The sequence below is a fragment of the Thamnophis elegans genome, chromosome 12 (assembly GCF_009769535.1).
Source record: "Thamnophis elegans isolate rThaEle1 chromosome 12, rThaEle1.pri, whole genome shotgun sequence".
Lineage (NCBI taxonomy): Eukaryota > Metazoa > Chordata > Lepidosauria > Squamata > Colubridae > Thamnophis > Thamnophis elegans.
In genome coordinates, this window is record NC_045552.1 from 21,576,658 (window position 1) to 21,591,259 (window position 14,602).

Here is a 14,602-nt window from a genome sequence, read left to right on the forward strand (position 1 = left end):
ATCTGGATTTTAAATAGCTTAGTCAGGCCACCATCTATATTCCTAGGAGTACTGAATAAATTCGTGGAGAAAGAGTTAATCTTTTTTTATTATTATTCAGTGTTTTTTAGGAGGCTAAAATGAGGATAATAGTTGCACACAAGACTTTTTAAAACATACTGGATCAGTAGAGACTGAAACTATAATTTAATCAAAACGTTTCCCCTTAATTTGTCGTCAGATCTGGTACAACAGAATCCAAAGATCTGTTTTTGAACTAAGATAACAAAATTTGCTGTTTTTTATAAAAATACTGGGAGTTATCTTCCAAATAGTTCAGTTAGTTTAGTTTATTGATTAGCTCATAGGCCATATCAAAATTATTTTCCAAGCATTGTTGACAATACCAATGTTAAGAGAATCCAGAATTTGGAACCTGGTTAAGAACATTTAAGGAGGAGGTTTGCTCTTACCTGGTGTTGGGGCAGGAGTACTAGGTACTATAGCAGGATCCGAAAGAACTGCAGTAACACTACCATTGATGGGAATGCCAGTTGGAACAGGGATAACTTGTGGCACCTCCCCCAAATCTTTTCCCATAAGACTGCCAGAAGTTGGGATGGCTTTTTCTAAAGAGAAGGTCTGGATGGAAACATTGTTGGATGGTCTGGTTTTCTCAGAGTTCCCAACAGGACTGGGGAAGATGGTTGCTGAAGAGGGATATGGTGTGGAAACTCCTGTAGGGGCCTAGAATTTATATGAGAGAGACAGAAAGTTTGTAATAAATAACAATTCTCAATTCTTAAAAAGTAACTTAATTCTCATTGGTTATTTCAGAGGATTTCCTCAGTTTTGCTGCCCAGAAATTATATCCCATTCATGAATTATAGAAATACATATTGCCATTAGTCAGTAAAATTATTCCTAAATATTATCTAGTTAATAAATGTTTTGTTGCTGTTTATAAATCAGATTTCTAAAACATTAATATTAATTAAATTAAGCATACAATACAGCTATAACAATGTATTGTGGGAATTGTAAGAGAATTTGGATTTTATTTTTTAGGACTACAGCAAGGATTAGGGTTAGGGTTTGTACTTTTATTTGTACTTTTGTACTAGAAATACTTAATATTTAAGCATATGGTATACAGTACATACAGTATCTTTTCAAGGACAGAGTTATAAAACTGAGGATCACCATTGAGAAATCCTATTTAGAAGACCTGCCAGTCAGCCTAATAGCGAATATTCAAATTGAGTATATATTATAGTATCATAGATGCAACACATTTCAAGAAATAGAATTGGGTCAAGTGATTGTTGATTGTTACACAACAGGTGAGTTACATAAAATTGAGGTCCTGTAGAGCAGTGTTTTTCAACCTTTTTTGTGCAAAGGCACACTTTTTTCATGAAAAAAAATCACGAGGCACACCACCATTAGAAAATGTTTAAAAAATTTAACTCTGTGCCTATATTGACCATATATAAAGTAATTCTCCCACGGCACACCTTACACTATGTCACGGCACACTAGTGTGCCGCGGCACAGTGGTTGAAAAACACTGCTGTAGAGCACACTGGTTCTCAACTAGGATTCTTAAAGGAAGCTAAGTATATCAGATTGCAAATACTAATTGCTGATGTGAGAAAATGCACCAGGTATGTTCCATATCCATGTCCAGGCCCTGATGGGGGACATAGGAGAAAAAAATTTGAGAAACATTATTTTAGAGGATGGGGATCACTAGGATGATGATGATTAATGTTGGGATAGCAGAAGTATTGAGATTATGTTAGCTATCTAAAACATGACAAATAAAATTTTATTTTCTATTCACTCAACATTTATCTTGCTTGCAAGCAGGATTTCCGTCTTCATGGTCAAGAATGTGAGTGAGGGGTTTGTTTTAGTAATATATAATATTATTTTACTCAGAAACTGATCAGACTGGTGTAAACAAATCTAAGGAACAGATGGAAACAATTTCCTTTCTTTCATCAGGAAATTCTTTCACGGACCTTCCCCATTCCAATAAGTTGCCTGGAGCAGCAAGAACCGGACATTTCAGTTTTAAACTGGGCTTATCTGTATAATTGCATATTTTCTTGATCCTTTTTATATAGCATCAATCAAATTCTTAAACTGAAGTATCCAGAAATATCTACGATCTAGATCATGTTTATAAGGAAAAATGCAGCATATATTATTGCGGTAGAAATAAGTTATTTTTATTATTAAGTGTGTGATTTGGGAAGAGAGTTAGAAGATAAAATTCTGGGCCCCCATCTCCTATGAAAAGCTTGAAATAGCCAGAAATGGAGATTTGCTACAAATGTACTACAATTAGAACCAAAACACTGAGCACAAAACAGACATTCAGTTACAGATCATAGAATAAAAAAAATAGCACTTGAAAGCTGCTAGCAGTTAGAACTGCCAGAATCTGATATGAGTTACTCCAATCTATAATACAGTCCTCAACTTAAAACAGTTCATTTAGTGACCATTCAAAGTTACAATGCACTGAAAAAGTGACATGATTGTTTTTCACACTTACAAGCATTGCAGCATCCCAATATTTATGTGATCAAAATTTGGATGCTTGGCAACTTTATGACAGTTGCAGTGTCCCGGGGTCATGTGATCACCTTTTGCGAACTTCTGACAAGCAAAGTCAATGGGGAAGCCAGATTCACTTAACAATTGTGTTACTAACCTAACTATTGTAATGATTCACTTAACTGTGAGAAGAAAGGTTGCAAAATGGGGCAAAATTCGTTTTAACAAATGTCTTGCTTAGCAACAGAAATTTTGGGTTCAATAGTGGTCATAATATTCACCACTAGCTTTAATATAGATTAGCCTGATTAGCTGGAGCAAAAATGGTTTCTAACTTCTCTAAGAGGCTATTTATCTCTCCTATCTGTTCTGCCCATCAATCCCTTGGAGAAATCAGAAATCATAGTATGCCCCTTGGTTTTTAGGTGTTTGATTTCTATCGTCAATTTTCATAAGCGAGTTTATGAAAACCAGTCTTAATATTTTTTTTTCAGTCAAGTCTATTAAAACATTTCCAGCAAGATTGTCTCTATTTCTATAGAGGAAGCACCTTCTCCTAGTCAGAGCATCTCCTAGTTGGGGCATCAGAAGTGGTGCTGAAAGGGCTTTGTCTTTGAAATATATCCCAACTGTTACTGTGTGAGAATTGTACTTGCTTCCCCACAATCACCAAAGCAATTAGAGAAAATAGCACCAGGAAGACAAGTTGGATAATCTCTGGTATGTCAATACAATAGAACAAACACCTCTATAGATCCAGAGCTAGTGACAGAAATAGTCTATTTGGTGAATTAAATATTCAAACTGCTTTTTCGCAATTTTTCTGTAGCTTCTTATCAAGATATAAAAACCTTCTGTTGCTCCCAAATGGTTTTGGCGTTGAAAGCTATACCAGTATTATTCAAGAAACTGAGCAAAATAATCAAATTAAAGGGGTGTTTTATCCAGCTTTGATTTAGATAAAGTCACAGTGGTATCTTGGTACTCATCATTAATTAGTTCTGGGAAGTGCGATGAGTATTAAAAATGATGAGTACCAAACACTTCTTTCTCATAAGAAATAATGTAAGTGAGTCACAAGGCAGCCGACACCAACAAATTCTAGCTTGTGCGTTGAGTACCAAACAATGAGTACTGGGACAAATTTTTGCGTCAAAATGCACTGAGTACAAGGTACCACTGTACTGATAAAATCACAGAGTTAACATACACTAAACAGAAATATTATTTTTTATAAGAGTTTACTTTCTAGAAACTATATTTTTCTAGCTCTCAAATTGCAGTATTTCATTACTGGTAAAACTCAATTCCCTTTCTTTTAATTTCTCAGCATTATCTTTTGGATGAACAGCGTTCCCTGTCATTTGTCATATCATCAGAGGTTCAATGCACATTCTAACGTATCCAGAAAAAGACAAATGCAGTGTAATTATGGCTTTTGAAAAATAGAAAAGGAAAACAGGATAAAATAGACGTATTTTGGTTATCCCACAATATGGAGTCAGAAAAAATTAGTTGGTGAAGAGTAGAAGTGACGGCTGTAATAAATATTAGGAATAAAGCTAAAGTTACTATTTTTCTATCTTAGCAACCATAGAATTTTAATAGGTTGCTTCTGCAGTCTTTCTCCAGTGAAACAGCAGTGACTTTGATCAGCAAGCTATGCTTCACTTTTCTCTTATTGAATCAGTTTCTACTGTCGAATTCAAGCTCACAAACTGATATTTAAACTTATTTTATTAATCCTGTTAGGTGCTTAATTTTTTTTGTTAATTATACTGATGCAAGACCAATATTTTTAAAAATAGCAGTGGGAAGTTGATATCTACAGAATCTCCTGAAATCTAAAATTATCTCTTGTAACACATGGTGAGATTGCTTCCTCAAATGTTTCTGTTGCAAAGATGTTTTATTTTCTCATCTCTGAAAATTCAGTTTTACACTATAGGGCAAAATGTGACACCTTCTGCCTCCCACCTCAAATGAATGTGGACAATCGTTCTATTAAGGCCATGCAGAAGCTTTAACATAACTATGATAATTAGCTGCACATATTAAAGGTCTCCCTCCTTTCTTAGGCTCATTATGTGAAGATAATAACTGTGGAGTCCTTGGTATCTCTCCAATGATAACATAATAATAGTTTTAAATTTTCTTTATTTCTCTCAATTCAAAAGAGAGGGAGGGAGGGAGGGAGGGAGGGAGGACTGGCCCAAGTTTGACTTGGGCAGAACCAGAACTCACCAGGTTTCTAGTCTGATTCTACTATACCAAACGTGCTCTTGAGAAAACATTACTATTATATGTATACAATTGGTTTTAAAATATATACATATTATTTTCTTCTCCCTCATTCTTCAGAATTACATTTCTTTTCCACCACTTCTACAGCTATAAGATGCTCAGTTTCAGACTAGCAGCTTCTATAGCAGCAGGGTAAAGTACAATGAGGAAAAGCAGGAACAGAAAGGTTTTTATAATCCTTCAATCACTTTTGAAAATGTTCTCTCCTGGCAACAGATCTAATTAACTGTGCAAGATGCTTTTTTCCAGGCTCATTGGAGCAATGAATCAGATAACTTTTCCTAGAACATAAAAATGGCACAATGTTGTGCTATAAGGCCACACTTTTAAGTTACCCTGAGAAGCAAAATAGCAACCTTGCAAGACACTTAAAAAGTCAGGATCACAACTGACTCTTACATAAGGATAAGAAAGGCTGATTTCCACATTTTCACATTATAAAGGATTTTGCTTCTGAAAACCTTACATTCCTTCAAAGCCCAGCTTTCGATAACTTTGAAAGAGATAGAAATTTGCTATTAAAAAGGCATAAAGGAGCCTTTGCCAGAGTATCTTATGAACATGGGCTAGAATTGCAGCAAAATGTCATTATCAGAATATTGAGAGAAAAGTGACAATTCAGGATGCAGTTTTAAAAAAGGATGCAGTATGCTTCAGTTGAATTCAGCTGAAATGTATATTTACTGCTCAGTTCAGGAAGGATTCAGCCCAGGGAAGATGGTGTTATTTTTCTGTCATACCAAAGTAACAAATTCTTGTGAGGGACCAGATGTTTATAATTTAAGGGACATGTTGTTAAGACATTACTAAGACAGAAAAGCTGAACAACTCCTGGGTGACTAAAAAGTCAAGGGACAGCAAAGGGATAGAAGGGACAACTAAGGCAAGGCAATGCCACATAGCTATTTCCCATATAAAATGGGCCATTTCCAAATTTCCCGGAATGTCCTTTGGCTCTGGTCTATATCCTGTTCTACAAGTTTAGCAGTTCTCCTGTTGCAGCTGCAAGGTGACCAAAGCCTGTAAATACTGCACCCAACTATATGGGAAGATCAGATTTCAAGAGCTACATTCTTTTTGCAATAGGTGAATTAAGCAGGATATGACACTGATCCTACTGAGCTTCTCCATAGTTGCAAAACCTCGCTTTTTTTGTCATGTCGTGAGCTAGGAAAGAGACAGCTGCTCCTCAAAGGGAGCTTTTAGGAATATCTTTGAATGTTCTCCCAAATGTGCTATGGACCATTTTGATTTTGTCTGTTGGTGGCTGTTACTGATCTGATGTTTTAATGCTGTGATATAAGCCAACTATGGTCATCCTATGATTGAGGCCATGCAAGTTGACAAATAAGTAATTTTATTTCCCAATTCAGGAAACTTTTAGTGAAAGCTTTACTATAGAATGGTTAACACCAATACAATGGAAGAGTACCTCAAACATAATTTACAATAAGAAGCTATATTTTGACACAATCTGTTTCAGTAAAAACTTTCTGCAACATTTGAAGCAATATGCCAAACAAAAGGAAACATATTTATAGCTTTTAATAGTTCTGTTTGCTATTATTGCTGTGTGAAGAGACACGTTGATAAGCAACAAGCTTTATTCTCAACCTTGCAACTGCAGAGGAGAGTGGAGAGCATTCTGATGGCTGCAAATTCATCCACACTTTCTCTTTACCCTAGAGTTGAAAATAAACTTGGTAAATGTGTAGCCAAGGGTCTGGGTTAGGATCAGCCTTAACTTTGGAGAGCCGTTGGGTCAAACCAGCACAGCCTTCCCTACTTCAGGACTTACTTATGTACTTAGATATATGTATGGTTTACCCAGTTTTGTCAGGTTAAAAGAATACAGATGTTACTCTAAAAGTCTACTATTGAAAACAAACAATTCCCTATACATATATAGATCAACAGAATGTGGACTGATCGTTTAACGTCAAGTGAAAATTGTCAAGGTAGACAGGCAAGAAGAGAACAAGGTCATAGAAGTTCTGCACTGCCATTGGATTGAGTAGCATTACTGCCATTCCAGGGATTCACTTACCCCCAAGGAGCCACTCCCACCAAGGCCATGCTCTCTGTTCTTGGGATCACTGTTGGAAGATGGGTTTTGGGGTTTCAGTTCTTTTGAATCTTTATCATTTGTCAGGAGGATTTTTTCTACTTTAGTATGATTTCCTGAAAGGTTTGCTTTTGGCCTTGAAGACTGCGGTTCTGTAAGATCCTTGTGAGTAGGTATTCTATCCAAGGCTTCTGATGGAGCTGGATGGTTTATAGAGCTTCCAACACTGGAGTCCACATCTCGCTTCAGAGAAATTCCCCTGACATTTCCTAAATGCAATGTGTGAGCAGGCAGCTCTTTGAAGGATCTCTGTATCCTTGATTTACTCTGATGTCTCTCCTTCCAGTTCAACCACTTGGGAAGATGGGCTTGCCTCTCTTTGGCAGGTTGGGAATCAACATCATCAAGATCAGATTTTGTTACAAAGACCATGATGGGATCCACCATGTCAGTTCTGATCTCCTGACACTTGTGAGAGTTAGTACAGTTCACCTGGATGCAGAGAGTGCCCATGAGCCAAAATGCATCACAGGCTGGGGTTTGACAACAAGCAGCTTGACAAGAGTGGATAGAGTGCAATCCTTCTAGCAGCTGGAGTTGGACACTATCTGATGACTTCAAATTGCCCTCTTCCAAAGGCTTTCCAGACTTGCAAGCACTTCTGCTCCAGCTTCCATCTGTGCAAAGAGAAGTAAAATTACAACAATTTTAAAGAAGCAGTTAAAAACAAAGGCAAAATGATCACCAGTGGTTGGTTTTCTCATCTGTACAGCAACAGCAAAGGTAGTAAATCATTCAGTTACCATTTTCTTATCCAGAAACGTGATGGTTGTTGCCATCATTATATTTTTACCTGACCTTTTAATATATTTTTGGTCAACTCAAGGTGGAGAACATACCTGGTACATCTGCCTCCTATTTTCCCCACAACAGCAACCCTATACGTTGGGTTGGGCTGAGAGGGAGTGACTCACCCAATTGGTTTGATGCCTAAGGGAGACCTAGGACTCACATCTCCTTGTTTTGAGGCCACAATGTAACCATTATACCAAATATGCTCTCTTATATTCAAATGTTTGTGTTTAAAATAAGAGGGAGAGAAAGGAAGCAGTATACCAGCTGCTCAATGAAAACAGCAAAATGCTAAAAGATAACAAAGAAAAGGCGGAACTATTCTTTTTTTTAAATATATTTTTATTATTTTTACATTTAAAACAATGCAGTACCGCAGAGTCGAAGTGACCGTACATTCACATTATACATAATTAGTCTCAACCATTAACTATTAGCCTACTTAGTGCATTATCTATCCTCCTGTCCAATCACAATATATACAGTTTGTTCCAGTCTTGTCACCTTGTCTTATACCAATCATAAAATCTATCCAAGCTTCAAAATATTCTGATTCCCCTTTATTTTTAAGTTCAAGAGTGAGCCTATCTGCTTCCGCACAGGCCAACACTTTTCTGATTATATCTAGCTCTGATGGTGTATTTTCTTTTTTCCAATACTGCGCAAAAGTTACGCAGTTAGTACATGTATAATTAGATAGAATATGTTTTTCTTAAACCCCTCCAGTATTATGCCTAGGAGAAAATTTTCTGGTTCCACCATTTGTTCCAACCATGGTTGAATCATTTTCCAATATCTTTTGGCCTCATTGCATGTCCACCACATATGATAAAAAGTGTCTGATGTTTTTTTACACTCCCAACAATTTGGGGCCAGATTTTTAAACATTTTGGAGAGCTGTCCTGGGGGGAGGTCCCATCTGTAGAACATCTTATAAAGATTTTCTTTATACACCATAGTCAATGTTAGTTTCCGATTAAGTATCACAAGTTTTTCCCACTTAGCCAATTCCACATTATAACCAAAAATTTTCGCCCAGGCAACCATAGTTTCTTTGACATGTTCTTCCTTGAATTTATATTCCAATAAAAATCTATACAGCACTTTGATCAACTTGTTCTCTGTCTCTATGAAAAGTTTATCTAACACTGTGTAATCTTTAGCAATACCTTCCTTCTTCCTGTCCTGTGCAAATCTTGATTGTATCTGTAAATAAGACCATCATTCTACTTGTACCCCTTGTGATGTCAATTCTAATCTAGTTTTAATCTCCCCTGTCTGTTCAATAACTCTTTATATGTCACAATATTTTCTATATTAATTAAATTTGTGTATATATGCTTCCATCGTAGATAGCCAAATGGGTGTTTTGGTATAGTGGTTGTGTTTAATTTGCTCCATATAATAACAGGGACTGTCTGATATAGTGTCTAATGAAATATTTATGTGCAGATCCTTTTTCATACCACAGGAAGGCATGCCATCCTGCTTGGAGGTCATGATCTTCCAATTTGACTAATCTTTTATTTCTCAACTTTATCCATTCTTTTTAACCATGTTAGGGTAGCCGCAATATAATAAAATTTCCAATCTGGTACGCCAAATCCTCCTTTTTCCTTATATCTTGCATGGCTTTGAGTTTTATTCTTGGTTTTCTTCCCTGCCAAATAAAATTTGAAACCAATTGATTCAAATTCTTTAAAAAACCTTTTTCTAATTTAATTGGAATATTCTGAAATAGGAAAAGAAATTTTGGTAGTACATTCATTTTTATGACTGCGATCCTACCCATCAGGGACAATTGTAGGTTTCTCCACCTTTCTAGGTCTTTCTTAATTTTGTTGAACAGATTAGTATAGTTGTCTTCTTTGATGGACGCACACCTCGTAGATAAGTGTATACCTAGATATTTCACTTTTTTAACAATTTGGATACACAATTTTTTCATTACCTCCTCTTTCAATTTGGATGCCATATTTTTAACCAGGATTTTAGTCTTTGTCATATTTATCTTTAAACCCGCTACTTTCCCATATTCTGTCAATTCCTCGATAAGTTTCATACCAGACTTTATAGGATCGTCTACAAAAGCCTGTAACTTAAATTGTTCCTTTTTAATTTCTAATTCCTTTATCTGTTCCTCTTAATGTACATTCCTGGCTAAAACTTCTAAGGTTAATATAAACAGCAGCAGGGATGGGGACAACCTTGTCTTGTACCTTTCTGGATTGCTATACTTAGTGTTAATTCACCATGAATTATTACTTTGGCTTTTTGGTTTGCATATATTGCTCTAATTGTGTTTATGAATTTATCCCCAAATTCCATGTGTTCCAATTGTTGATGCAAGAATTCCCAGTTCACATTGTTGAATGCCTTTTGGGCATCGAGAAAAAATAGTGCAACCTGTTTTTCATTATGTACTTCATAATATTCGAGAATGTCCAGCACAATTCTCATGTTTTTAATTTGTCTTCTGGGGAGGATCCATTTTGATCTGTGTGGATAAACGATGTGAGGAATTTTTTCAACTGTTCTGCTATTATCAGAACAAAAATCTTGTAAACTGCATTTAGCAGTGAGATTGGTCTGTAATTTTGTATGAACATCTGATCTGAGTCCCCCTTAGGTATTAATACAATGTTAGCCTCCGTCCATGATAGCAGTGTCTTTGCCTCTTTCAACACAGCATTATAAACTTCCAACAGAGTTGGAACAAGCATATCCTGGAATTCTTTATATATTTCCGCTGGCAGTCCATCCGGCCCTGCAGCTTTATTAGTCTTTTGTTTTTGTATGGCTTCAATTATCTCTGATGGTTTAATTTCTTCATTGAGCATATCTTTTATTTCCTCTGGAATCTTTGGCAGATCTGACTTTTCCAGATATTGTAGTATTCCTTCCTTTGTATAGTCTCAGTTTTTTTCTATATTATTGTTCATAAACTCTTGGGTAATCCTTTTCTTTTCCTCTAGTTGATAGCAATCTCGCCTTTTTCATCTTGTAGTTTATTGATCCAGTTCTCTTGCTTCTGCTTCCTCAGCCTATAGGATAGCCACCGCCCCGGTTTATTTGTATACTCAAAGAAATTTGTTTTGCTTTTTTTATAGACTGTGCCAATTTTGCTTTTTCAAATATAGCCAATTCATGTTTAATCAGTTCCATACTTCCTTTTATACTTCTATTTTGTCATTTCTTTTGAAGTTCACTCTCTAAGTTTCTATACCTTTCTTTCAACTCTCTTATTTTTTGATTCTCAATTTTTTTCTTCCTAGCTGTAGCCGATATTATGACCCCTCTTATAAATGCCTTAGTTGTATCCCATAGGTTTTGTATGGATGTGTCTCCTGGCCAGTTTTTTTTTTAAGAAAAATCTCAATTCCTGATTAACTCTTTTAATATATTCCTGATCCTTTAGGATTGTTCTATTGAATAACCAACGATAACTACCCTTTTGTTTTTTCCATGTAATCCTCATAGGATTATGGTCAGCTCATGAATTGGGTTCTATGTCTATCTCCTTCATTTCCAAGATTAACTCCATCGGCATCCAGACCATATCTATCCTTGACCAGGATTCATGTCTATTCGAGTAAAAAGTGTATTGCTCTCCCTCTGGATATCATTCTCGACATACATCATAGATATTTAATTCTTCGGCCATTTGGAAGAATGACCTGGGCAAAATTTTCCTAGCTCCTCTTCTCCTCTTTCCACTTTTATAGTCCCACTTCTGGTCAACTATAGCATTGAAATCACCCATTAGACAGACATTTTCGTTTCCCATCTCTTGAATAATGCTATGTAGTCTATAATAAAATTTCCCCTGACTTTCATTAGGTGCATATATTACAACCAATAACACCTTTTTTGGTTTAACATTATTTCTACAATGAATATTCTCCCCTCCTCATCATGATAAATTAATTTAGTCTGGATCATGTCAATAATATATAGTGCTATTCCTCTTTTCTTTTGATCAGCTACTGCTGTGTACAGTTTACCCAATCTAGGATATTCCAAGGTCTGGATTTGTCATTTAGTTATATGAACCTCTTGCAATGCAATTATATCGTAATTCAAACGTTTTAGTTTATTAAAGGTTGTTTTCCTTTTCTGGGGCAGTTTAGACCATTGATATTCAATGATAAAATCTTGATTTCTCCTGACATGATTCTATGGGTATTTAGGTCATGTGCTTCTTATTGCCCTTATCTTTCTCACTTCTCTTGGTTCTTCCCTTTTCTCTAAAACAACTTTTCTCCTTTCTTGTCTCCTCTAGTTCTTTTTCTCTTCTTATTTGTGCCCTGAGACCTTGTATCCTTGTTTCCAACAGTTCTCCTTCGTCTTCCTCATCCTCCTGCCTAACCAGATTATTGTAGAAATCTTCTGCTTGTTCCACTGTGTCTATTCTGAATCGGTGGAACTATTCTTGAACATACTATTGTGGAGTCAGAACACCAACACCCACTAACAAATCTGCTGCCCCAAATATGATACTTTGTTATGAAGTTGGGCAGCCTAATCTGTCAAATAAAGAAATAATTGATAAGTCAATCTTGCCTAACAATAATTGAATTTTTCCAATAGAAAAAAAATGTTCCAGAAAGTTTATTCACTAGCTATATTCCTGAAGCCGCAACATAATGCCTCTCAATACACCTTGTGCTTGCTGAAAATATTGTCAAATATATTACACTAATTATTGCAAATCTACTGAGGTATATAAGCTTATTTAGTTCCCAAATGAAACTTGCAATAACGGCAATATATCACTAGAATTATAATTAGTTCCTTTCTGAACCAAAAAAATGTCATTGCCACTGCCATTTTTAGGTGAGGTGATAAACTCCATCTATTTAGTGACAAACAAAATACCTTTTGATTTGGATTTTGTATCAGTGACAAAACTATGCTTCTCTTTCCTCATTACATTAAAAAATGATGAGCTCACACATGCACATTTTACACTCAGTAACATTGCTTTTTCTCACTGCACTACGATATTAAGAGGACTAGAATCCAAGAATAAAAACTAAACATAACTCTCCTACTCTTCAATATGAATCAATGGTGGCATTTCATTGGGATACATGATGTTAAATGATAAGTAGAAAGAAATGCAAGTTATCTAGGGAACTCTGACTAAACAGGGCTGGTTTGAAATCTCTAATCTAGGCTCCATCAGAAGGCTCCTTATCTTCATGCCATCCCAGGGTTGTTATTGGTTTTTTTTTTTTTGGTTTTTTTTTTTTTTTTGCAAGACCTCTAGTCTAGACAATGATTATAAGGTCATTTTGCCCCAGGTCAGGAATACTATCAACTAATTCACCTATCTTCAACTGATTTTAGGATTCTGACTATACTAGCGTAATCTGGTAATCAGATAATGAGTCAGGATCATAATAATATAACATTGTAATTAGTAATATGTAATTAACAAGGCCCATATTTCTGGACTACAGAAGAATGAGAAATTAGATGGACATTAATAAAAAAAACTTAGCTCTGTTTCCCTGTTTTCGTAAGTGCACTCATAAAAATAATTTAATGGAAAGTAATATCTGATTTCTCAAGAGAATAGATCTGTTGTTCCCAACTCTGTGAAGTGACAGCGCTGGGATGTTTTCTACCTCACCAACATAACCCATTGGTAGACATTTTTTTCTCCTGTGCTGTCTATTTTATCACAAATAACACCAAGAGTTTTTGCAACACTTCTCTTAAAGAGACATTATGGATGTATCTCCTTTGAGCTGAAAAGATGGGAGAAAAACTCCTCTGTGCATACTTGAATATAAACTGATGAAAAAGTAAAACATGGCAAAAGTGCTTCCCATCTTTACCCACAAATAACTGACTGCTTGGAACACCATAAAGTAACCTCAACGTTTCACAGCATCGTGCGGCATTTGTATAATCAAGCCACTTATTTTCCTGACAAGCATCCATGCTCCTGCATACTCAAAGTATCTTTTGGAGTCTGAACCTGAAATGCTGAGCTGTCAGACTTGTTACTGTATTACATATTATTATTTAATATTCTATGTATATATAACTATATTACTACCATATAAAAGACTATTAAAGAAAAACATTTAAGCACTATGAATTTTGAGCTGGCATGTATCCAATTAATTGTCATGACACATCATGTTGAATTAATTAGCTTACTAATCAGAAAGTTATAAGATGCTTTGTCAAACCAAAATATAAATGTATTACATCCATAGCATTACAATAACTAACCCCAAAAATAGGTGTTAGCCTCATAAGATTTTGTCTTGACAATGGAAGCTGACTTCTGGTTTTTAATGCCTAGGGTATAGTTTCTTAGATCTTCCTTTCAGGATACAGATAATATTTGTCTTTTCATAGTCCCCTGATACTGTTCTTCAGAATTACACAAAGAATAACATACCTAAAAGTTTGGCAATTTTTTTACTCCCTCTCAATTAATAAATCAGTTAACTACCGGTAGGTCCTGGAGATTTAAACCAAAAGGAAATAGAAGGTTTCTGACAGTCTCAAACTAAGGTCCTGGCCCTTAATCCTGTTTTTTACAATTGCGTAAACTCTTCTAGAAAAACAAGCAAGAAGAGAAGTTGAGCAATTCCACATTTTCTTTCTTATCTTTTAGCATTTTGCCATTTTCACCAAGCAGCTGGTATACTGCTCATTTCTCTTCCTCTTCCATAAAATTTTGAACACAAAGGTATTTTGGTTGTTTTTCTCTTCCTTTGTTAAACTCAACTGATTCTGCATTCTGGCTTTTCTAGCACCTTCTCTACAATTCAAAATGTCGTCATCTGTCACTCTTCTACCTTCTGCATG

The 14,602-nt window shown here is 35.6% G+C and overlaps 1 protein-coding gene across 1 annotated transcript in view; it reads right to left on the reverse strand.

The window, feature by feature from the left end:
* Positions 1 to 14,602, reverse strand: part of KIAA0319L (KIAA0319 like) — a 61,789-nt gene that overhangs the window by 30,395 nt on the left and 16,792 nt on the right. The window contains exons 3-4 of the mRNA XM_032227657.1: positions 6,899 to 7,593; positions 453 to 726 (exon numbers count right to left, since the gene is read on the reverse strand). Of these exons, the coding sequence (XP_032083548.1) occupies positions 453 to 726; positions 6,899 to 7,593 (969 nt within the window). The remainder of the gene's footprint in view (positions 1 to 452; positions 727 to 6,898; positions 7,594 to 14,602) is intronic.